General features: G+C 41.8%; 1 protein-coding gene across 2 annotated transcripts; it reads right to left on the reverse strand.

The window, feature by feature from the left end:
• Positions 1-3,038: 3,038 nt before the first annotated feature.
• On the reverse strand, positions 3,039-24,931 carry ccdc93 (coiled-coil domain containing 93). 2 transcript variants are annotated; one of them, XM_063497141.1, is made up of 23 exons: positions 24,800-24,931; positions 24,173-24,286; positions 21,808-21,902; positions 21,441-21,552; positions 20,927-21,025; positions 19,926-19,982; positions 19,696-19,796; positions 17,917-17,953; positions 17,690-17,788; positions 17,193-17,243; positions 16,882-16,968; positions 16,479-16,592; positions 16,193-16,255; positions 15,288-15,361; positions 12,843-12,924; positions 12,678-12,752; positions 12,471-12,542; positions 8,266-8,374; positions 8,067-8,149; positions 7,844-7,881; positions 7,635-7,719; positions 7,212-7,325; positions 3,039-3,651 (listed from the first exon to the last, which is right to left on the reverse strand). In XM_063497141.1, exons 1-23 carry the CDS (start codon positions 24,884-24,886, stop codon positions 3,595-3,597), a joined length of 1,905 nt encoding a protein of 634 aa, XP_063353211.1. In that variant the 5' UTR covers positions 24,887-24,931; the 3' UTR covers positions 3,039-3,594. The 2 variants fall into 2 exon arrangements, with proteins under 2 accessions (XP_063353211.1, XP_063353212.1); XM_063497142.1 differs by lacking the exons at positions 24,173-24,286; positions 24,800-24,931 and having other exon boundaries at positions 21,441-21,515.

The following is a 24,931-nucleotide window of genomic DNA, read 5'->3' on the forward strand; positions in this document are numbered from 1 at the left end:
GGAGGCCCAGACCCCAATTGGACGGCCAACTCCTCCCATCTGTGTCTGTAATAAAAATTCAATTCAATTCAATTTTATTTATACAGCGCTAAATCACAACAACAGTCACCTCAAGGCGCTTTGTATTGTAAGGTAGACCCTACAATAATACATACAGAGAAAAACCCAACAATCATATGACCCCATCTGAGCAAGCACTTTGGCGACAGTGGGAAGGAAAAACTCCCTTTTAACAGGAAGAAACCTCCGGCAGAACCAGGCTCAGGGAGGGGCGGGGCCATCTGCTGTGATTGGTTGGGGTGAGAGAAGGAAGACAGGACAAAGACATGCTGTGGAAGAGAGACAGAGATTAATAACAGATATGATTCGATGCAGAGAGGTCTATTAACACATAGTGAGTGAGAAAGGTGACTGGAAAGGAAAAACTCAATGCATCATGGAAATCCCCCAGCAGCCTACGTCTATTGCAGCATAACTAAGGGAGGATTCAGGGTCACCTGGTCCAGCCCTAACTATATGCTTTAGCAAAAAGGAAAGTTTGAAGCCTAATCTTGAAAGTAGAGATAGTGTCTGTCTCCTGAATCCAAACTGGAAGCTGGTTCCACAGAAGAGGGGCCTGAAAACTGAAGGCTCTGCCTCCCATTCTACTTTTAAATACTCTAGGAACAACAAGTAAGCCTGCAGTGTGAGAGCGAAGTGCTCTAATAGGGTGATATGGTACTACAAGGTCATTAAGATAAGATGGGGCCCGATTATTTAAGACCTTGTATGTGAGGAGCAGGATTTTGAATTCTGGATTTAACAGGAAGCCAATGAAGGGAAGCCAATACAGGAGAAATCTGCTCTCTCTTTCTAGTCCCTGTCAGTACTCTTGCTGCAGCATTTTGGATTAACTGAAGAATTTTCAAGGAGTTTGTAGGACATCCTGATAATAATGAATTACAGTAGTCCAGCCTGGAAGTAATAAATGCATGAACTAGTTTTTCAGCATCACTCTGAGACAAGATGTTTCTAATTTTAGAGATGTTGCGCAAATGAAGGAAAGCAGTCTTACATATTTGTTTAATATGTGCATTGAAGGACATGTCCTGGTCAAAAATGACTCCAAGGTTCCTCACAGTGTTACTGGAGGCCAAGGTAATGCCATCCAGAGTAAGAATCTGGTTAGATACCATATTTCTAAGATTTCCAGGGCCGAGTACAATAACCTCAGTTTGATCTGAATTAAGAAGCAGAAAGTTAGCGGCCATCCAGGTCTTTATGTCTTTAAGACATTCCTGCAGTTTAACTAATTGGTGTGTGTTATCTGGCTTCATGGACAGATAGAGCTGCGTGTCATCTGCATAGCAGTGAAAATGTATGCTATGTCTTCTAATGATGCTGCCTAAGGGAAGCATGTATAATGTAAACAGAATTGGTCCTAGCACTGAACCCTGTGGAACTCCATAATTGACGTAAGTGTGTGAAGAGGACTCTCCATTTACATGAACAAATTGGAGTCTATTAGATAGATATGATACAAACCACTGCAGTGCAGTACCTGTAATACCTACAGCATGTTCTAATCGCTGCACTGAGGTCTAGCAGGACAAGCACAGAGATGAGTCCACTGTCAGAGGCCATAAGAAGATCATTTGTAACCTTCACTAAAGCTGTTTCTGTGCTGTGATGAGCTCTGAAACCTGACTGAAACTCTTCAAATAAGCCATTCCTCTGCAGATGATCTGTTAGCTGTTTGACAACTACTCTTTCAAGGATGTTTGATATGAAAAGAAGGTTGGAGATTGGCCTATAATTAGCTAAGACAGCTGGGTCTAGAGATGCTTTTTGAGTAAAGGTTTAACTACAGCCAGCTTGAAGGCCTGTGGTACATAGCTGATTATTAGAGATAGGTTGATCATATTTAAGTTTGAAGCATTAATTAATGGCAGGACTTCTTTGAGCAGTTTTGTAGGAATGGGGTCTAAAAGACACGTTGATGGTTTGGAGGAAGTAATTATTGAAGTTAACTCAGAAAGATCAATTGGAGAAAAAGAGTCTAAATGAATATCAATGGTACTGAAAGTAGCTGTAGATAATATTACATCTGTGAGATGATTATTGGTAATTTATTCTCTAATGATTAAAATTTTATTTGTGAAGAAGTTCATGAAGTCATTACTAGTTAACAGAGCTCTGACTGTTTTTTCAGCCTGGCTACAGTGCTGAAGAGAAACCTGGGGTTGTTCTTATTTTCTTCAATCAGTGACGAATAGTAAGATGTTCTGGCTTTGCGGAGGGCTTTCTTATAAAGCAACAAACTATTTCTCCAGGCTAAATGATGATCTAAATTTGTGACATGCCATTTCCTCTCCAGCTTACGGCAGCATCAGGTAATGTTCAGATGTTGATTCATGGTTTTCTTCACTTTTTGTTCTACTGGAGAATATTTTTAACCTCCTAGGACCTGACGTCCACATATGTGGACATCACATTTTGGGTTATTTCGACCAAAATACTCAATTTTGCTCTACAAGGGCCCGATATCCAATTACGAGGACATTATACTGCTACTGTTCTATTGAAATTTTAAACGAATATCCTCATATGTGGCTCTCATTTTTCTTAGAAACAAAAAATAGGTAAAAAAAAAAAAAAATCTGCTAATTCTTTGTTTTTACATTCATCAGGTCCCAATATGCCCAGATATCAAAGAGAAATTAAAAATGCATGCCGTGGAAGAGTTCGGGTCTTAGGAGGTTAAGGTTATCTGCTATAAAAATCCAGACCAGGAAAATCTCCTTCATGTTTTTCTGTTTTATCATCAGTTACTTTGAGACAAAGGCTGTGATGCTTACACCTCTAATGAAGTCTCACAAGTGTCAGTACTGATAAATGATCAGAATTATATTTCTGACTGTCAGAGGCAAAACTGAATCGAATTGAATCGAATCAGGACCTTGTGAATTGGAATTGAATCAGTTATAGAAATCAGTAACGATACCCAGCACTAGTTAGATCCTATCTGAGATGAGACAGACCACAGTCATTTATGCTGTTTGTATAAGCAATTCTTTATTCATTAAATACTGCATCCATGGTGATTGGATGGTACATGGAAGACAATCTTCAGAGGCATGTAAATACACCAGGAAACTCTCCAACACAAAAACATCACTATTACAAGTTATGGGATTCTCTTCACTGTTGCAGCCTGAATTCATGATCAACATAAAGACATACGTATAACTTCACAGTCAGTACAGTGCGGGGTGTTAGTAAAATTGCCCAGTATTATTAAACACAATGTCATAATTTGCAAGACTGTTGTGGAGCGCTGGTTAAGTTTTTTATTGTTATGTTCACCATGAAAAGTAAAACATTAGGCAGAACTGGCTGATCATGGTCTTAATTAGTGATCACTGTGATGTTACAGAAGGTGTGATTAAAACAATGATTTGCATTTATGTTGTCCAGTCTGCTGCATCTGGCACATGTGAAGAACACATTTCATGTCCAGGATTTTATATGAAAGTCATCCAAGTAATTAGATTAGTAACTGGTTTGCATCATATTTATTACTTAAAATGAAACACACTAACAGTATGGTCGGAGCTAAGAGGCTCCTTTAGCTCTCAGTTTAGACAGTAGCATCTCATTCTTCCGACACTCCTAGTGGGGAAAAAAGGAAAAAAGTTATTATTGTTACATGATCATTACATTCAGAGGGTCATTGTTGAAAATTATTATAGCACATTTCCTGAAATACAGATTGTGGCCTTTATAGACCTCAACAGCAGAAAGTAACAAGCCTTTATTTAAGGCAGACCTATAGTAGAAACTAGGATGCAATGATCATTTTTCAGTATAAAGCCTAATTTCAATCCACTCAATCGTGACCTGTGACTTACTGCAAAGTCTTTTCAATTCTGAGGCGACTCTTTATGGTAATCAAAAAGACAGCTCAAATCAAATCTGCAAATCTTTTTGATTAAAACATTTTTCATTAGAGTCAGGCCAATCAGTGGGTTGATATTATTGGCTGATGTTAGCTATGTAATGTTAGCTATCGACAGTTATTATGGGAAATACACAGGAAAAAACCAAGATATATATACACATAAAAAAACCACCACCACCAACAACAACAACAACAACACACAAAAACGAGACATGGGAGAAACACCTTTTGACAATGTTATTTGATGGCACTGCACAGTTTGTCCACTAGATGGCACTCTTCAACTCTGTGTTTGGAAAGCTACAACTGCAGACACCCAATTCAAACACTGGGAGGCATAAACAAGTTGTGATGGTTGTGTCCACAACCACACAATTGAAATAATCCGGTGACATTATCTATATTTAACATTCATATTAAAACTTCATTCTACTCCCTTTTGAGCATGCACATTGTGTAGCTATAGAGATAGAGAAAACTTGAAGTTTTTTTCTTCTTTTCTCTTGTTATTTCAGTTATATTTGCATGTTCAAAATAAAATTCTATCTATTCAAACATAGGTAAGATTTACACTCCCACTTTTTTCATATTTAACTGTGTTTGCTGAAACAAAAGTGTTGCTTTATTGACTGCAAACTATATAGCACACAATTCATGTAATTTATTTGGTTAATTTGTTTTAATATATTATGACACACTGTTTTCTAAATGGTGGTGTGCACATTTGTTTCACATTGTCTTGTGATTGATTTGCATAATTTGCAGTGAATATTTTTTCTGTTTTCTTGAATTATCTGACTGCTTTTTTCAGTCTTTCCTGGTTTAAACTAAAGAGAAGGCTGAGGATGGCGCTGGTTTGAGTGCAGAAGCCCACCAAACAGCTGACTAATCAGCTGATCTACTCCATGGCAGGACTGCCAAGCACAGACTCACAGCCTGAGTTGAAGAGGTATAGCTTGTTACCAGAGAGACAGAAGGCAGGAGAATAAACCAGCTGTACTCAACTCTACTAAACCATCTGAGGTATACTCTGTCATGATTCATGCCTACTGTCTGGCACCACAAATGAACCAGCTGCTAATGGATGAGACACACAAAGAACAGCTAACTGAAGGCCGGACATTCCCGAGTCCCATGGATCCCCAGAGGAGACTGGTCCCATCCAACTACCAAATATGTTTTCTCACTACCACATTGAGGCTCCCGTCAGGCATCATAGTGGCTAAGGTGAACAGGCTTATGGCTCGATACATGAGTGGAGCCACAGAAAGGAATTAGCAGGAGCACCACCAGAGGGGCAAAACACCAACTACTGGTGGACAGAAGGGTCACTCAACAGTGCAAGACCAGACCTACCTGTGGGCTAAGCCTATGACTCAGTGCCGCACACATGGATCCATGAATGCCTAGAACTACAAAAGTTCAACAGGACCCTAAGAGCCTCTGTTAGGAACTCCATGGGGATGTGGCGAACATCACTACAGGCGAGCTTCAAGCCAATAGGACGAGTCACTATCAAGAGCAGGATTTACCAAGGAAATGCTCTGTTCCCACTGCTGTTCTGCATAGGCCTGAACCCCTGGACTGGAATGGACCAATGCCAACCACCTCCTCTACATGGATGACATCAAGCTGTATGCCAGGAGTGAACAAGACATCGATTTACTGATCTACACCAACGGCATTGGAACGTCTTTTGGGCTGGAGAAGTGTAGTTGGATGGTAACTACAACTAAGTAGTCAGAACTGAGGGGATTGCAGACACTGAGGTCAGCTACAAGTACTTGGTAATCCCACGGGCAAATGGGAACCACAAAGAGGCTCCAACCACCAAATACCTGCACACAGTAAAGCAGGTCCAGAGGACTCAGCTGAATGGAAAGAACAAGATGGACCTCAGGTCCTCACTCTGAAAAGGGTGGAGTGCCCGTTCCGGGTCAGGGACGGGAATGGGAAGTATCTAGGGGTCTTGTTCACAAGTGAGGGGAGGGGGGAGTTGGAGATCAACAGACAGGTCACTGCAGCCAATAAGCGGTAACCTGTCCGTCACGGTGAAGAGAAAACTGAGCGAAAAAGCCAAACTTTCGATTTACCGGTCAATCTACGTCCCCACCCTCACCCTGTGTTCACGAGCTTTGGGTAGTGACTGAAAGAACAAGATCATGGATACAAGTGGTGTAAATGAGCTTTCTCTGAAAGTTGGCTGGCCTCTCCCTTAGACCTCCCCTCTCCCTTAGAGACAGGGTAAGGATTTTAGACGTTGGAGAGATTATCTCTCTCGGCTGGCCGAGCTGGAGGAGGTGGCTGGGGAGAGCGAGGTCTGGGCTTCTCTGCTTAGGCTGCTGTGCCCACGACCAGGCCCCGGATAAGCAGAAGTTCACAAAGTCATTAGCACTTAGAGCTATAACTCTGAACTGGTTTTCTTCAATTAGTAACGGTAATGTTGTCTTTACCTTACAATATAAAGCGCTTTGAGGCGACTTGTTCAGATGTGACAATATATTATATAAAAATTTAACTGAATTATTGACCTGTTGTGGTAGTAAAGTTTAGGTAACTTCTCTGCATTGTGTTAGCACATGGCATTGAAGAAAATGATAGTAATTCTAATTTCTTTCTTATATTTAAATGTTGTATAGTTACAGTACATTCAGATAGAAATCTACTAAGAATTTTTCCCAGTGTTTTGTATTTCAACCCTGTAAGCTTAAAGATCTAGAGGTGGTCAGGGAAGAGAGGATTTTCAGGGACTTATTTTAAATGCTTTTATGCCTTAAATCAGGACAAGTGATTAAAGTAATGAGTGGGTTAATTTGAGAGAAGATGACTGAGTGAATAACTTTCTGTTGAATGTAGCTTTCCAAACTGAGACTGCGAGAAACTCAGGCATAAGTTCTGTGGCATGACTGCGGTTTCTCACATCACATCATTCTGAGGTCATTTTTCAATAAAACACCAAACTATGAAACATTTGTCAACAAACACTAACTGTTCACTTTTATAGGCACATCCATTTATTACTAACGCTGTCTAACATGGCAGTCGCTGGTTGTGATACTTTTTTTGCTTCACAACCATTCTGAAGGCTACAGTTTGTATCTTCCAACACGATTAGGTGTTATAATGTTTTGTGAAACCCATCTTTATCCCTAAGAATAATAGCTCACTATAGCTTACTGAATAGCATTCATCATTCATTATAATGGTATGCTCTAACTTTAAATGCCCTCTCAGAAACAGCCAGCAGCACTTAAGCACATGCTTTTCTTACCTCTTTAAAGTCCTTGACAGTTTTGAAATACAGCCTCTGCTTGTCAAGGAGCTCTAGGTACTCATCATTCAGCTGATCTCGCCTCATCTTGTTCTCCTGCTTCTTTTTCTCCATCTGAAAAACCAGAGAAACACATGCCATACCAGTACTGCAGGAATCTGTCTCTAAACAGGACAAACTTTGCATCATTAGGCTGTGACATGCGGTGCAGGTCTATAGCAGTACTGCCATATACCCTGAGCTCATTATCTTATCTGTAGTCAGCATTGTCAAAAACAGGCTGACATTTTTTTAATTCTATAAATCTGAACAAATGTGTGTTACTGATACTGACCACTAAATCTGTGATTTGGTTCCATCCCTATAACGCACGTTTATAAAGAGAAGAGCAGCAGAATTCCCCTTTTACAGAAAGACTTGTACCTTGATGCGATTCTGTTTGATTCCCTCGACTATCTGCTCCATCTGTTTGAGGAACTGCTCTTTGGCAGCTGAAGACGACATGGCTCTGAACAAGAGTAGAGGACGTTAGCACTATTTCACTGCAATGAGCTAAGAAACGTACTGATAGAAAACTATTCACTGGAACAACATCAGTGTTAGACGTGACAAATGAGCAGAATTATACTTACTGTTGGAAGTTGTCATGAATAGAATTCAAGAGGTTCACCTACAGAAATTAAAATTTTGTTATGAATAGCATTAAGTACAAGTCTATTCGTGACACTTACCAAGGTGTTTAATCAGTCACATATCTCAAGTGAAACAAATCATAATTCAAAGCCAAATGCTATCAGAAATTTTACTGGCAATCATTTCGCACCCTGCTGACAGGGGTCTGCTGTGGTTACTTACCTCCTTCTCAAGATAGACTTTCTTATCATCCAATGTATTATACAGAGTGAAGAATTGCTTAGTCTCTTTGTGAGTAGCAGAAACTGAAAGGCACAAAAAGAACAAGCATTTATTTATAACTCCTGATTTTTATGGGATTCATTTATGACCTGCACACAGCAACAGCACTGGTCAAAGCAGATGAAGACGAGGAAATTACCTTGACTGTAGAGTTCAATGAATCTCTTCTGATACTGTGTCAGCTCAGCTCGGCTTGGCACCTCATCAATCTTCCTCTGCAAGATGGCAATCTCTCGGTTCCTCCGAGCCTGTGGAGAGTGAAGCGATATATACATATTAGAATGAGTGAATACGTCCCTGATGTAGCTATCACTTGGGCGAGCTACATCGATCACTAAACAAGACTTTGTCCACCACTAAATGCGGTTGGTTAGTGATCGCCAGTTTGTCCATCTGTAACTTGAAGTCTCCCCTGCTTCTAAAATCATTTGTGAAAGAATGGGCTGTTCTCAGGAGCTCAGTGAATTCCAGCGTAGTACTATGATAGGATGCCACCTATGCAACAAGTCCAGTCGTGATGTTTCCTTACTACTAAATATTCCACGGTCAACTATTGTTGGTTTATAACAAATAGGAAGCCACTGGGAAGGACAGCAACGCAGCCAGGAAGTGGTAGGCCATGTAAAAGTCAAGAGCTTGCAAATGCAAAGCCTCGGATGCAGCTGGTTGGTCATGGAAACCCATTCCATGAAGCTCTTGTCTAGGTTTGGGGGTTGCCAAGTGTAAAGTTTGGTGGAATGGGGGATTATGACGTGGGGTTATTTTTCAGGAGTTGAGCACATACCCTTAGCTCCAGTGAAAGGAGACTTTTTGGATAATTTCATTCTCCTAACTTTGTGGGAAAAGTTTGGGAGAATGCCCCACATGCCATCCCAGCCTACCTTCAAGTTTGCGCGAATAATATATGAGTGAAGCCTTACAGACTCAGCTGTTGCCCGGATTAACAAAGTATGTGTCCGTTATTGAGGAACCAGTATTGAGAAGTGGGCTAATGGAGCAAGAAGGCACAAGGGATGAGAATAGGGAGCTGTTGGAATATTAATATGCAAGTAATCCTTGTGGAAGGGGTTACATGAAGAGCATGTAGCACCTATGGATTTTCTGACACCCAAAATCTAGACTAAAAGTAAACAACTACTAGGTCAGGGTTCTAAGGAGCTTGGAATGAAAAGCGTCTGGACTTCTTTAAGTTGCTTGAAGACGTTTCACCTCTCATCCGAGAAGATTCTTCTGTTCCAGGGTCAAATGGTGGAGAGTCCCAGATTTAAGCCCTGTGGAAGTGTCCCTCCCAAGAGGGACAAAATGACCCCCTGATGATCCTCTACCTAATCACATGAGCCAAGGTGTGAAAACGGGTGTGGGTCACAATCAGCCAGGGTTTCAGGTGAGCTCACTGTGAAACCTGGCCCCACCCTATCATGTGATTTCCTGAGGTCAGATGGCCCAGGATGTGAGTGGGCGTTAAGGCGTCTCAAAACTGGATTATAGATGGCAGACAGTTGGTGTCGTAAACCACCGCCTCTATTCAAAGATGGTCGCTCACAGTGGACATAGATGCTTCTTTCACTCCTCTTTCAAACCATCTGTCTTCTCTGTCCAAAATGTGAACATTGGCATCATCGAAAGAGTGACCTTTGACCTTTAGATACAGATGGACTGCTGAGTCTTGTCCCATGGAGGTGGCTCTTCTATGTTGTGCCATGTGTTTATGAAGTGGCTGTTTGGTCTCTCCAATGTAGAGCTCTGAGCATTCCTCGCTACACTGTACAGCATACACTACGTTGTTAAGTTTGTGTTTTGGAGTTTTGTCTTTGTCTGAGTTTTTTAGAGTGTGTTGCTGGGTCTGAAGTAAACTGGGATGTCGTGCTTGGAGAAAACTCTCCTGAGTTTTTCCTGATACACCGGCTACATAGGGGATGACAATGTTGTTGCGTTTGTCTTCTTATCCTCCCTCGCTGGTGTCTGACCTCCTTTTCTGTGCCTCTTTGCTGACTTGATGAAAGCCCAATTAAGATAACCACATGTTTTAAGCGCTTCCCTTACATGTGTGTGTTCCTTCTTTTTCCCTTCAGGCAGTCAAAGAGGAGGTACTGGTCCATGAGTGTGGGCTTCCGGTAAACTTCAATGTTGACCTTTCCATTCTCCTCAATGTGCACAGCACAGTCCAGGAATAGCAAACAGTTATCCTTTGTGTCTTCCCTGGTGAACTTGGTGTTTTTATCCACAGCAGTGATATGAGCAGTGAGGGATTCTACTTCGTGGATTTTGATTTTGACCCAGGTGTAGTCCACATATCTGTACCAGTGGCTGGGTACTCTCCCTTTAAAAGAGCCAAGAGCCTTTCTTTCTACTTCCTCCATGTAAAGGTTGGCTACAATAGGTGACACTGGGGAGCCCATGGCACAGCCATGTTTTTGTCTGTAGGTCAGGGTTCCAACATCTGGAATAAGCAACTGCCATCACAACTAGAGATGAGGTCCAACACAATTCCTGCTGCAAGTAGGAGCCAGTACATCAGGTGAGGGGGGAGATATCATCATCCCCACCCTCTGAGATTAGGTACCAAGCACTAAGAACAACTAGTGCATTGGAGACATTGAGTGCAAGAGAAGCGGACCTAAAAATAGAGGATCATAACTAAGCTGGAAACCTGGACCATCCATAGCCAAATACCAAGACTACGTGACATACACTCTGGAGGTCTACCAGAAGATGTGAACGAAGGATTATGGACAATCCTTGCTGTGACGATCACTGAAACAAACCAGACACCATGGCAGCAGTGATAACTGAGACAATTGGCTCTAAGATGAACAGGCACAAGGAGCAGTACCCTCCACGGAGAAAGAGATTAGAGGCCAAGATCAAGGCAGCACAGATGGAAATCAGTTAACTATTGGAGCTGTACAAAGGTGTGAAAACAAGTACAGCAAGCTGTCCCTCCCCAAGGCCTTGGAAACAGCCAAGCAAAGACTCACAGCCTTGGCTTGCCGTCAAAGAGGTATACCACAGAGATAGAAGCCAGGGAGATAGTTCTCCAGTGAACCATCCAAGGTGTATTCTCAAGGAACAGCCCCAACAAAGCTTCTAATAGATGAGACACACCGAGAATGGCTAACTGAAGGCTGGACAGTCCTGATCCCCAAGGATCCCCCCCAGAAGGGACTGGCTTCAGCACAACATGGAAGCTCCTGTCAGGTGTTATAGCGGCTAAGATGAATGGGCAATAGTTAAGTGGGGCCCAGAAACACCAGAGGGGCAAAACAGCAGCTACTTAGAAAGCCATACCAAGTTTTATCAGAATTCATTCAAAACTTTCTGAGCTAGCGTGTTTACAAACAGACTGATTACACAGACGCATACAGACACTACCAAAAACATGACGTCCTTGGTGGAGGTACAGGAGATAAAGAAACAGCTCTCGGTCCTGGGGCCAATTTACTTTTCATCATAAAAAACAGCCTTTTTACTCAGCTACAGAGCATCACAAAGAGATAGGTTTGACTCAGGTACTTGTATAGGTAACTTCCCAAGTGCTTGCTCAAGGGGGTCATTTGATTGTTGGGATATACTCATTATTATTGTAGGGTTACAATATATAGTGTCACAGACATGGGGGACAACACCCCCTTTCCTATTGGTAGAAAAATGCACCACTGTCAACCAATCAAAATATGATATGGCAACACACGGCATTTGGCTGCTTAGGAAGAGGGGAAAGTTTTGGGAGTGACAGTGGTGAAAGAGAGCGAGAGCAATAGCGAGTTTTGTAACGTGAGAGATTTTAATCAGCTTTTCAGCCCCGGTTTCCCCCCAAAACCCCAAAACTAAGTCTTCTCCCAAACCAACAAAACACAAACCAAAAATCAGCAAACATAAATCACAAAGAAAGAACAATATAGAAGTGTACCAAAGACTAAAAAAAGTGAAGTCCATGGTTTAATAACTGGTTAGCAAACTGATTTACTGTTTACCAGGAGGTTTATGTTAGTTTAAATCACTGGTTCTCAAAGTGTGGGGGCGCAGAGTTCTGACAGGTGGGGCGCAGGTTACCTGGCAGAAAAGTCATGTGGAACTAATGTTTAACATCGGAATCAATTTTATGGGGGAACAAAGAAATTCGCGGCATTCAGGTTAATAATATGCGCAACCGCTGCAGCCGTGTGTGTTAGTCGACAGCCGCAATAAAGAAGTGTACTAAAAATTGCAAACACGTGGTCGGGTCTGTCGCGCATCGTTTACAGTGGTGCTGAAACCCAGGATTGGGGCACGAGAGACCCGACCACCTGTTCGCACTTTTCAGCACATCTTTACAGTCATTACTGTGGCTTAAGAAGTAGTTACCATGAGCAGGCGGATCTTCTGTAGTTTCTCCCTCCCTGTGTTGTACTGTTTGTCTATCAGTTGGTCCCTCTCCTAAGGAAAGAGAAAGTGCTGTAAATCAAGATTATCTGAGTGGAAAGCTCAAGTTCACTTTCACCTACTCACAATCTAGGAAAGGCAACAATGACTTTATACTGTAAGAGACAACAGCCAGTCTATGATATGTACCTTCTCTTCCTCTGTATCCTGTCCTGATGCAGACTTTAGCTCCTGAACGTTCCTCTGCAGACGAGCCATCTCTTCCTGCATACAGAGCACAAGCATTAAGAGGAAGAAATGCTGCTAGTGACCATGAGCAGGATACACAGTGACAGTGATTGCATTGATGCTCACTCTGCAGTGTGTGCGGAACTCCTGCTCCTGCTGCTTCAGGTTCTCATTCATCGTCACCAGAGCCCTCAGCTTATCGAGCAGCCTGTTCAACAAAGAAACATTTGATCAGAAAGTCACCGACTGATGAAAGGAGACACATTTTGTCACTGCCAGTAACCTCATGTGTTTTAGTACAATTGTCACTAAAACTTCCACAGTCGATTCAAACTCTAGCATTAAATATAAGCTGGTTGAGGCAGAAACAATATGGACTTAATTCTGATTAGAGAATCAGAGTCTGGAGAAGGAATAGTTTATTCTTCATACAAATGGAGCAGCAGGGAGTACATACTGGACATGGGGTGTCTGTGTTTGTGGTGTGCTAACAGAGAAGACAGCAGCATGTGTTAGTCGAGCACCATCGAGCTTCCCAGAAAACTTACTTAATCATTACTAAACAATGACATGGTAGGAACTGGTAAATGTAAACCAGTTAATAACACATTCAAACAGACTCATCAGGCAACACAAGAACAACCATGAGACTGCTTACTGAGCAGCACACGGATGCTTCCCACCACATGGAATGCAAAAGTACAATTAGCTGCCATAAGAGCTCCCCTCGACACAAATGAGCAGGTCTATTAACAGGAAATAAACCTGTTATTACTCACAGCTGCTTAATAAATGCACAGAGGGCAAAGTCCAGTGTCTGGTAAGGCCCAGAATCACGGGTTACATTTGCTGCTGCACTGCTGCAGCTGAACAGGCAGCCAGTCATTTGATTTTAAAGAACTTCTTCACCACAAGATGTGACTGCTGTTGTTTACATTGGACTTTCAACACTGAGGAGATGTCTTCATATATCACAGCATGTGCAGCTATAATGATACGCGATATTAAACATCATTTTTTGATAGAGGTGATTCATCTTTTACTTGTTTGTTCTAAAAAAAAAAAAAAAAAAAAATACAAAATAAATGACATTGGGCTGAGCTGATGGCTTGTTCGTTGAAGGTTCTTCGATCGTTAGTTGATCTTAGAACCTTGATGATAGTTTCAATGCAAACGAAGTGTGGCAATAAAATCAGAATAGCAAAAATCCTTCATTTGAACTTAAAGTTTGGAAAAATGCAAAGTAAATGATTGTTTTTTATATTATTTTTCAGTAAATACTTTCTGTCAGTTTTTCCTGGAATAGTGTTTACATGTGTTAAACTCACAGCCGGCACAGAGAGGATATTTGGGCGTGAGTTTGAAAGTCGTTCACCTTCTGTGGGGGGTTTGAACGATCACCTGATGTGTGACTAATGAATTCTCTGTGAAGCCAGCGACCGTCTGCTCTTTCTTACCTGTCTGTAAAAGTTGGTTTGGCCTTAAAATAACTGCAGTGATTTATCAGAGAGCAGAGCGTGAAAGGAGAGTCCAAAAAATAAAATACAGGTGGTTCACAGCGGGCAATTTACTGCATTTTAAAACGGTGCAATCCATGCATTATTAGTAAAACTGCTGTTAAGCCATCTACATAATATATTTTTTTACAAATAGTGTTATTAAAGTGTTTATTTATTCATCGTCAGGATTCAGACGGGTGCTGCACTTTCAGTTCATGCTCCAAAACCCTCGCATGTGGCTGAATTACAACAATTCTGCAAAGACGAGCGGGCCGAACCCCCCCCCCCAAACCACAGGAAGGGGGCAAACACTCCACCACTGTAGACATCTACAAGAAGCTGCTCAAACCAAGTCTGCAGATTAAAGGGTCAAGCCCATTTTAGTACAGCAATCACACACTATGTTTGTCAATACAAAATGTGGCAAGAAAATGGATCGAACATCAGTTACAGAAACGATCGCCTTCAAAAAAGGGCTGTACAACAAAAACTGACCAACATCAGAGCAACATATATACTGGCTCCCTGCAGAACTTTTCTTTCCCTAGCCAAATAGGAGCACCTCCCATCTCTACTGAAAGGGATTCTGGGAAATGCAGTCTTCTAAAGATAGTATGTATTGAACGCTCTTTCTTGGCAGAAAATTAAATCCATAATTAGCAGCTCTCAGATAATCCGTGGCTGGCAATAAATCACTTACAAAATAACCCACAAAATGCTGTCATCAAATCAAATAGAGTGCAGTAAAGTTACAACATAAAAGCCCATCAGTAGGTGCCCATCTATTTTTGACAGCACATTTTACCTTTATTTTTTATTCTAATGTGGACCAGACAGTGTCCACATTACAAAGGCGCTGTGTAACTACCAGTACATTCAATTTTACTCTAACAAGAATATATACTAGGTGGAGAACTGGTTGATGTATTGTTAAAAAAAAGTGTACAAAAAGTGTATATTCAAAATTTAGATTAGAATCCATTTCAATGCACGTGTGTGTGAATATTTTAAGTCCGCAGTTCTTGAGAATAAAACGTTAGCAGATAACAGAAGGACCGTTTTGTTGACTCACCTCCTGTCAGCCTGCTCCTCCACTTCTTCCAAACACACCAACTCTTTCCCCAAAGTCTCCGACACCTTTGTAGCCTGCAAATTAAAAGCTACTGATCAAAGCATCTGAATGGCTGATAGCTCCCTGAAATGTAAAACATATTTCACTGAACGTTTTAGCTGAGTTCTTTGCCAAACAGTTTTGACTATTTCTATTTCAATGTGAACAACTCTACATGTACATTCATGCGGAAAAGAAGGCACATCCTGATGATGAGAGGATGAGATGATGGATGGTGTCCTAGGGAGTCTCCTCCCAGATCTGGACCAGAGCTTCAGATGGACCAAAGAGGTCAGGCAAACGTGGGGCCCAGGCATTGGTCCAGGTGCTGTTAATCGAATGCAGACCAACGGTCTTAAAAAAGCAAAAAATGCTGCCCCTCAGTGGAAAGTGTTATAGGGTTATTATTTTATTAAAAAAAAAAAAAAAAAATCTTCCCAGAAGTGGACCCAGCTCAGACAAACTCCATAAATACTGGCAGCAGCAGCTGGTACCAGTACACCCATACACCAGTGGTATCAAAATCCTACATCACCTTGTTCTCAAGTTATCGCATTTGCAAGATTTTCAGAAAACTTGACCCCTGACATTTCTGATTTCCTGTCCTGTGGTGACAACAAAATAGGTCACTTCTTAAATCCAAAGGTGATTTTGTGTCCCAGCTCATTTTCTGAAACACTGTGCATGTATGTGTGTGTGTTAAACAATCACAGTGTAATATATCAGGTGTTGTTGTTCATTTGAAGATGTATTTAAATCATTTTACAATCTGGTAAGGACCAGGTGTTTTTCTATCATTAAGAGGCTGTACAACCAATGGATCAGATCCATACTGGGCAGTGAAGGAAACCTTGACCTGAGCTCACCTCCGTTAGTTTCCTCTTGTCCTCATCACAGCCCATCTTCACCTCTGCATGCTTGGCTTGCAGCTGTGGCCACAAAAACAGATACAGTCAAAGGAAGCTCTGACACTATTACGACTGACACAACGAAATCACTTCATGCTTTTGCTACATTAGGATCAAAAGTTTGTTTCAGTTACCGAGACTGGTTTCAGATGTGAGGTCAGTATTAATAATGTAAAAAAATTAAAATAAAGTGTTGGACACAGTTGAGGACGGCACATTCATTAAACCACAGTGACCTACACACCTCCCCCAGCTCTTTAGTCTTCTGCTGGATCTGTTTGTTGAGTGAGGCGACCACCCTGTGGTGCTGCTGCAGTGGGCCATAATGCTCATGCTCCTCTGAGGACAGCTCTAACTGCTGCAGGGACACAAGGAAGACACAACAGTCAGCAAAGCAATGCTCTTAGAAAAATGAAGAAGTTACCATTAGGTGACATTCTGGTTTGGATTCATGCTAACTGGTGATTTTTTCACTGCGTTTGATCAAGAAGAAAGTCCGAATGAACACTTTAAAAAGCTGCCAACACACAGCAGCATCTTATATACAGCTGGTGTTTAGGACAGAACTGTACTATAAGATTACCCTCTCTTTGACTAACACAGTAACTGCAGTCTAAACTTGGAGCAGATAGTGTAGAGCTGCTTACCTTCTCAGCGTACTCAGAAGCAAACTGTTTGATCTCTTCAGACTGCAGCCCGACGAGCTGACCCACTGCACTTGCTGTCAGCTTCCCCTGAAAACACAAGCTCAGTCACTACCATAGTGCAGCGGTGAGGAAAGTCAGCAGGAATCAAAGAAAAACCCAACTTTGACTAACTCCATGCAATCAACAAGATTATTCAGTGGCAGCTGAATATCAGACCAGTCACTATTTGGCTCCTTTACATATATTTATATGTTTGGGTCGTCCGGATGCAGAAATGTTCTGCTTCTCTGTACCGTGTTTTATTTACATACCTCCTCAGTTGCCATGGCAGCCATGTTGGTCATCAACGTTTTAATTCGCATCTAGGAAAAAAATAAATGTCATTTATTTGTTGAACACAATATGGTCTTATTTTATTATTCCAGGCTTTTAACAGACTGGTGAAACAGATCACAATAACCTGAGAGCATCCACACGCTGGCTTTGATTCACACTAAAGAACTCTGAGTTTTTCCTTTTCATTAGTGAGCTATAGATTTTTGTTGTACTTCTAAAATGGCAAAGCCCACACCAAACAGCATTATTTTAAGGCCCAGGAACAACAGGAAAATCAAGAACAAGGGCACGAGGACAGGAGACAAAAGTGCCTTCAGGTGACTTACTGTTGTGATTTTGTGCCACATAAATAAAACTGAAGTGAATTAAATGTTTAAACTGAAAGGCTTAGCGTATCATTTTTTGCCCTCTACTGTACACGTGTGCCTAATTTGTCTTTCTGTATAAAATGCTCAGTAAATAAAGTTCTCACTTCCTCTACTGCCTGCAGGTCCTCTTCCTCTGACACGTCAGCCATCCCATGAGATGCTGCCTGAGAGCCACCGGCCAGTGAAGCCTTCCCCTCATCGACCTGAAAAGAGGCAAAAAGAAGAGAAGATGAAGAACGGAGCAAAATCCTTGCTGACCAGAGAGCAGCCAAACCTCCCTGCAGCTCCACCCACAGTGGAACCAGCTACAGTCAGGCCTTCAGGCGCCTACCTTGTCTTGTTTGCTCTGCTTGCTGAATCCATATCGCCTGGAAAAAACAAAAGCAACGAGTATGAGATATGACTTCAGATTGGAATAAAGTATACTCTTCTTTTTACCCCAAACCCCCAAAATTCATTTACATCATGCGATAAAAAAGTATCAGCACAATAAAGCGCATGAATCCATCAGGTGGACAAACTAGATGGTTCCCCGATCTGCAGCGTCTGTTTAAACAACTAAAAAACATAAAATAAAATGCAGGAGTGCAGTGAAGCAGCACCACAGTCCATCATGCCAAAATAAGTGTGCACTGTTTGCATTCTCTGACAAACATGTTGAACCACAACACAGGGTGCTGTAAGCAGATGCTGCCCCCCCCCCAGCTTCACACAGTTATACAGTACTTACAGCAAGAGCTCTGACATTCTAGTACAGAGGCTAGTACAGGGATGGATGAATGAAGAAAACAAAACAATATATCAGATGAGACACTGAACATTGTCTAAGTTTAAATCTCAGGTTTTTAATTCTTGACTCGTTTCCTATAAACTAAGAGCTAGGCTGATACACTGAGAGGAATTAGACACAGAAGGTCAATTTGTGGCGCCCAGAGAAGGAACAGCCCAACGACTGATCCAGCACACAAAACCTCTGTATTCCTATGCATTTACTGACCACCTTATTAGGCACATCTTGGTGGAGAGCTACCTGAAATCTATGTGGTACAGACTGAACGGTGTAAGAATGTTTACATTATGTAACTTCTGCAGATTTGTGACCCAACTTTTAACCTCATCACAATCAATCCTTCTAAAATAAGACATTGTAGTTCTCTTCCCTTTCTTCTGCTGCTTTCTAACACAACATTTAAGCAGGTAGATGGCTGAGCTCATCTGAAACTTTCACCATGTTATATGAAATGTAAAAACATTGGTGGCTGCCGGTCCTACCCCTCAGCCTCGTAGGAGATGCAGCATCAGTTTTAATCTCCTTGTTCTCAAAGTTGGGTGTTCACGCTGAGGTGACAACAACAGCCCATCAGCCTTTAAAGCTGAAGGGTAAAAAGGAATAAGGAACCAGCTAGAGCTGCACAATTAAGCTAATTTTATTCTTAATCACCAGCTTGGCTTCCCACAGTATGTGTATGAGGAACCAACACTGACAGTGCGTGTTCTGCCAATACAATGCAAAAGCAACACTGTTTGATGATGCGCCTACATGTGCTAACCAACACTTGTCTAAATGAATCAGCGACAGATATACAACAGATCAGTGAAACAAAAGTCGAATGTCTGGCGATCTTTTTTCAGTCTTCAGCGTGATGAGCTCCTCCTGAAAACAGCCTCAATTCGCTGCTCTTAGATAAACAGAAGGGAAGATGCAAAATCCCTTTGCTGAGATTGGGTCAGTTTTAAATGCATTAAATTTGTAATTGGGTGGTGTTTACTTTAAAAGAACAGTTTAACAGATATGTCCAATAAAGCGAGCAGCCAGTGCACATTTTAGTCCTATTATTACTATCCTGCTTAGTCTATAAACATCAGAAAATATGAACAAAGTCCAGCGGAGAGAAAAGCAACAACAACAAAACGAGGGCACCAACAGCCTTATAAGAATAAAAGTTGATCTACAAATGGCTCCAAAGAGAAATGACAGGGTGATTTGACATAACTCAGCGCTTTCTATTTACACGGAAATACAAATAAATGAGACAGACGTCTTACAGCCACTTTGGCAAAAGATGGATTAACAGGGAAAGTGATGTACATCCCGGATGTGAAAGCTCACCTTCCATATTCCAACAGAGTGGAGTGGACCCTGGACTCCTCATCCAGCAGCTCCTCTGCATTCCTATGCCTCCTGTACTTCCTCTGTGGTTTGTACACTTCCTAGAAAAGAACGAGGCTCATTCAAAAAAGCCTGACAGTTATCTAAACAACAGACCTACGATTTGACTTTGCTGATTACGCAGGTACATTTCATTTTAGTGTATCGTTTGTATCAGTGTAGTCACTCACCAACACGTCCAGCACTGCCCTCACTGCTTTGTCTTTCCTCTGGAGGAACTCTTTATCCTGTCACAGTACAGTGAACAGCACCTCTTACACACAGGACGTTTAATGACATGTGGCCGACTAACACTTTGACTAAACACGTTTCTATGACTGTGAGGGTTGTGATACAGCGGTCATTAAAACTTGAATACCGTGTTAGACTTCTGACACTGAATCCCATTCCTACAATCAGACAAGAAGTCCCAACGTTACTTTCTTGCCTTCTTGTGATGTTTACCATATTAAAATGCCTTTGTGTCTCATTACTTTCAATTAGAGTGTGTACAATCATCACTAAAAGCCCATAAATCTTCCTTCTTATCTTGATATTATATATTTTATTGCCTCATTTTTCTGTCTGACTTTGTATTTCATATATATCATGACTACTTTGTTTTCATAAACTCGGTCCAGTTAAAACAACCACACTTCAACTTAGGTCAAGATGTAATTAACCAGAGGAACTCCAGGTGGGCTTCTCTGGAAAATCTTTTGTAGTGTTACGCCTACCTACCATTTATTATTTTTTGTTTGTTGAATATGAGAATAAGCCCAAGAAAGAGGAAGCAGGTGAGAGAAAGAGTAGAAAGGGGGAGGTTTGCTTTGGAGAGTAGAAACAAGAGAGAATATGTGTGTGAAGGAGACAGGCAGGAAGCAGATGTCTAAATACTCGTTAGAGTTAAAAACCTGCACTCGACCACCCAAAGAAATGGAAGGTGCACAGGAGAGACGAAGAGACTGCAAGCAGGGTGGAGAAGAGAGCGAGAAGGATAGCGGCAAGAGCGAATGGCACGGTTGACGAGACGGTAGTAAGACCTGTTGCCTGTGTGTATGGTATGGAGATAATGGCACTGAGCAGAGGTCATTAACAACTAAATTCTTTGTTTAAGTGATTTTATGACCTTTGTATACAAAGATGTGTCTAGTAAAGCTACGGCCTGGTCTTCATGCTGAATGTCTGTTACCTCTGGAAGGCTGTGGGACTTCTGGAACTGAGAAATGGAGTAGGCTCTCACATAATCTCCCATCTCTTCCCGCGTCTCTATGGCTCGCTTCACCAGCCACTGGCATGAAACAACACACAGCTCATCAAACACAAGGATGAACCAGCAGATACAGACTGGCCATGTCCATGCTCCAGCTGGACCTGCTAGCTGTACTGGGTCTGATGCCAGCAGCAGTCAAAGCTCATTAGCTAATACTAATGTTACTCACACGCTTCCAGACGGCTATGAATACGTTCTTTAAAGACAAATCACAAACATCATATCAGCGTTCTGAATTCTGTAAAGTATGAAACCCTGAAACTGTGATGACAGGAAAACGTCAGCACTGCATGTGGGTAAGTATGTGAGGGTGCACCTAGGGGAAACACTGCACACTTTAAGTAGACCACTTAACCTTTTCATTAGCACTTTCCTCAGATGCATTAAGCACATTAATGCATCTGAGATTAGTTTGGTTGAATTCTCCGTATACCTGTATGACCGGGAAAATGTGGATAAAATCCAACCCTTGGATCTGATGGGGTTCCAGGCGATGAGGACACTTCATCTTTGGTAAAACAGAAACAATTTTCTCTGTCAAGGATCTGCAACGAAACAGCACTTGCCACTGTTAGAAAGGAACCAGTGTGAAACTGCAAAACCCAGACAAAGAAAAACACTTAAAAGGATGGAAAAATGTAACCAAATATCTGATGACATTATCCATCTGAGCTGCTCTTAAGTTAGCAAAATTATTCATTTTTAACTGGATTCAAATGTGGCTCGTATGATGTGTCACTTTAAATTGATTTATCTGGACCAGCCTAGAGAAACCCGGAAAGAAATCAGCCAACACTCACATTTTTTGCCCAATAGTTGAGTTTTCTTGGAAAAGAAGATCCACGTCTATGTCAAAATTACAGGTGGTGATGCACCAGGTCATACCCCCAACCACCTGTAGAGGAGAACTGTGAGCTGAGGTTTTCTCAGTTAAATGCACAATAACAATAAATACTTCAGTTCACGGTAGTGGTGGTCTAGCTAATCAAACAGAGAGAAAAACCCTAAAACAAACCAAAGAAAACCTGTAGTTTCTCTGCTTCCAGCTCAACTTCTCTTCCTGTATCAGTGCTGATGTGGTGGTATTGTCTGAATGGCGACACCCATCATTCAGGAGAATACTGCAGTGCCTACCTACACCTAAATGCTGAACATAAATAGAAGTGGCTTTCCCGCTGCCGGTAATATCATCAAACATGTTGGCTTTACTCAGACCTTCATTCACAAGGCGTCACCACAGTAGGTAGCTCAGCAGATGCCCTTTCTGCAAACCCAAAGGGATTTGTTTCTCCTCTCAGAAATCAACCAGAGATACTAAACTCGTTAAGCAAATATCTAAACAACTACAGCATGGGATCAATGCTAAATGCAGTTTTCAAATATCTGGAGTACGTTTTTATTCAGATTTTACTCCAAAAGTTCTGACATAAAGGAATGATTCATATCTCTGCTGACTTGATGTTTCTATGTTCATATAAGTGCCAATCATCAGTTGCCAGGTTGCAGGGGCAGTAGCCTAAGCAGACAACCCCAGACCTCGCTCTGCCCAGGCAGAAACACTGCTGCATTTCAGGCCAGCCAAGAAATATCATCTCTCCAGCATGTCTTTGGTGCACACCGAGGCCTGCTGCTGATAGGACAAGCCCAGAACATCTCACCCAGGAGGCATCCTTGTCAGATACCCGAACCACCTCAACTGGCTCCTCTCAGTGTCGAGGGGCAGCATAGCAGCTCAACTATGAGCCCCTCTCCTCACCGTAGCTCTAAGGGAGATACCCTTAGAAAGATAACTAGTCTCCTAGTTCCCCAAAGCGTGATGCTGCCATCACCACATTTCACTGTAAAAGAACGGCTTCTTCTACAGCACCTTTCTACTCTGAGCACTCTAAGTGCTTTACTTTATTCACAGCAGAACTTTTTTCTCTGCTTCTCCTACATACGTGCTTCTAACTAACATTCACACACATTCATACTCTGACATCACAGAGCAATCTGAGGTTAGTTTATTGCCTAAAGATATTTGGCATGCAGACTGGAGCAGACAGGGATCGAACTACCAACCTTCGAATTTGTGGGTGACCTGTGACTGTATAGGCCAGGTGATAAGCAGTGCCTGGTTTCCATCTGTCATGACGCTTGGCATTCAGGCCAAAGAGTTCAATCTTTGATTCATCAGACCAGATAATTTTGTTTCTCATGGTCTGCGAGGTGTGTTTTGGCAAACACCAGGTGGGCTGTCATGTGCCTGGCCACTCTACAGGTGTGATTGGTGGAATGGTGGTTAAATGGTTGGCTTGGTTTGTGCTCTGACATCTACTGTCAACTATGGGACCTTATATAGACAGGTGTGTGAATTTCCAAATCATGGATTATCATCTAAATTCTCCAAAGGTAAAGCTGTAAATAATAATCTACATGTTATTTATTCATTTATCTTTAATACATTTGCAAGAATTTCAAGCAAACTTTATTTACTTTGTCATTATGGGATATGGCGTGTAGAATTCTGAGGTGAAAATTAATTTAATACATTTTACAAAAATATTTTTTATCTGGGACGTTGTATCTTGGGTCAAGGTTTTCACCAGGCTGCTTAAAGTCATTCTTTACCACCAGGTAAATGCACCAGTGATTATTACCCACAGATTACGCTTCCTTTCATATATCACATGGAGCCAGCTGTGGTGGTAGAGCTGATCAAGCCTGCAGCCCACATGCTAAAGTGTCTTTAACCAAGATACTGAACCTGGGTTGCTAGCGATGCATCCATGGGAGAGAGAGAGAGAGAGAGAGAGAGAGAGAGAGAGAGAGAGAGAGAGAGAGAGTGTGTCAATGTCAGAAAGTGCTCAGATAAAAGCTGACTGGGTGAATGACAGTTGTCAGAAGGCACTTTGAATGCTCAGCTGAGTAGAATGATGCTACATCAGTACCAGTCTGTGTAGCCAGCAAGTGCTTGGTAGAGAAGTTTGTTTACTTTTTGGTCACACATCACCTCCTCACTGCCTTTATAGTCAGCTTGTACTCGGATGTGTGTTTAGCTCAATTAGTGAAACAGTTTTTTGTTTCCACCTTTAGCAGGAACAAGTTGTATTAATCTGATAAAACCAGTTGGGATGGAAGAAGAGCAGAGAGGAAGAAAAGAGCAATCAGAAGTCCAGCGTATACCTTATCAAAAGGTGACAATCCTTTAATCCGGGCTCGGAAGTATCCAGCTGCCAGCAGGAGCTCCAGGATCTCTGTCAGCTTCACGCTCTGCTCTTCATCCTCCCGGGTTTCCACCTGCAGGCCAGAAACACTTCATAGCTCACATATGGCTGAGGTCCTACTGTATTGGAATCCGTCTGCTCTCAGACCTTCACATTTACTCTTCCATTTTTTGTTACTAAAATTACTACTAGCACGATTTTAAACGTTATTAACTCAATCCCAAAAGGTTGATTCTGTTCATCTGGACGTAGCGTTTTCACTGGGACAAACGTTTCGTCACTCATCCAGGTGACTTCAGTCTCAGCTGACTGCAGGTTTCCAACCTTATAAACAGTACTTTTGCACAGTGACTGAAACCAGCCCACTGAAAGAACAGCTGTGAGGTCAGTTTCTTGCTCATTAATCAACAGAAATAACTTTTTGGGATTTACTTGCGTGGATGATTTAGCATGCATCAAAACGTTATTAATTCAACATTAACAAACTAGCTTCACCGTTAGCTTCGGTGTTAGCTTGTATCGATATGCGTCCGCAGTGTGACAGTTCAAATCCATCATGTTGAAATCTGATCCAGCTACTTTGTACCTGGATGAGGTTGCCGTCTTGGTCATACTGAGCGCCTATTTTCGACCCGGTTCTTACTCTGTGGAAAACAGACGTAGCCACCGCCATGTTTAACTGCACTGTGGATGACAGTCACGTGACCGTAGCATATGA

This window comes from Pelmatolapia mariae, linkage group LG16_19 (genome assembly GCF_036321145.2).
Source record: "Pelmatolapia mariae isolate MD_Pm_ZW linkage group LG16_19, Pm_UMD_F_2, whole genome shotgun sequence".
Taxonomy (NCBI): Eukaryota; Metazoa; Chordata; class Actinopteri; order Cichliformes; family Cichlidae; genus Pelmatolapia; species Pelmatolapia mariae.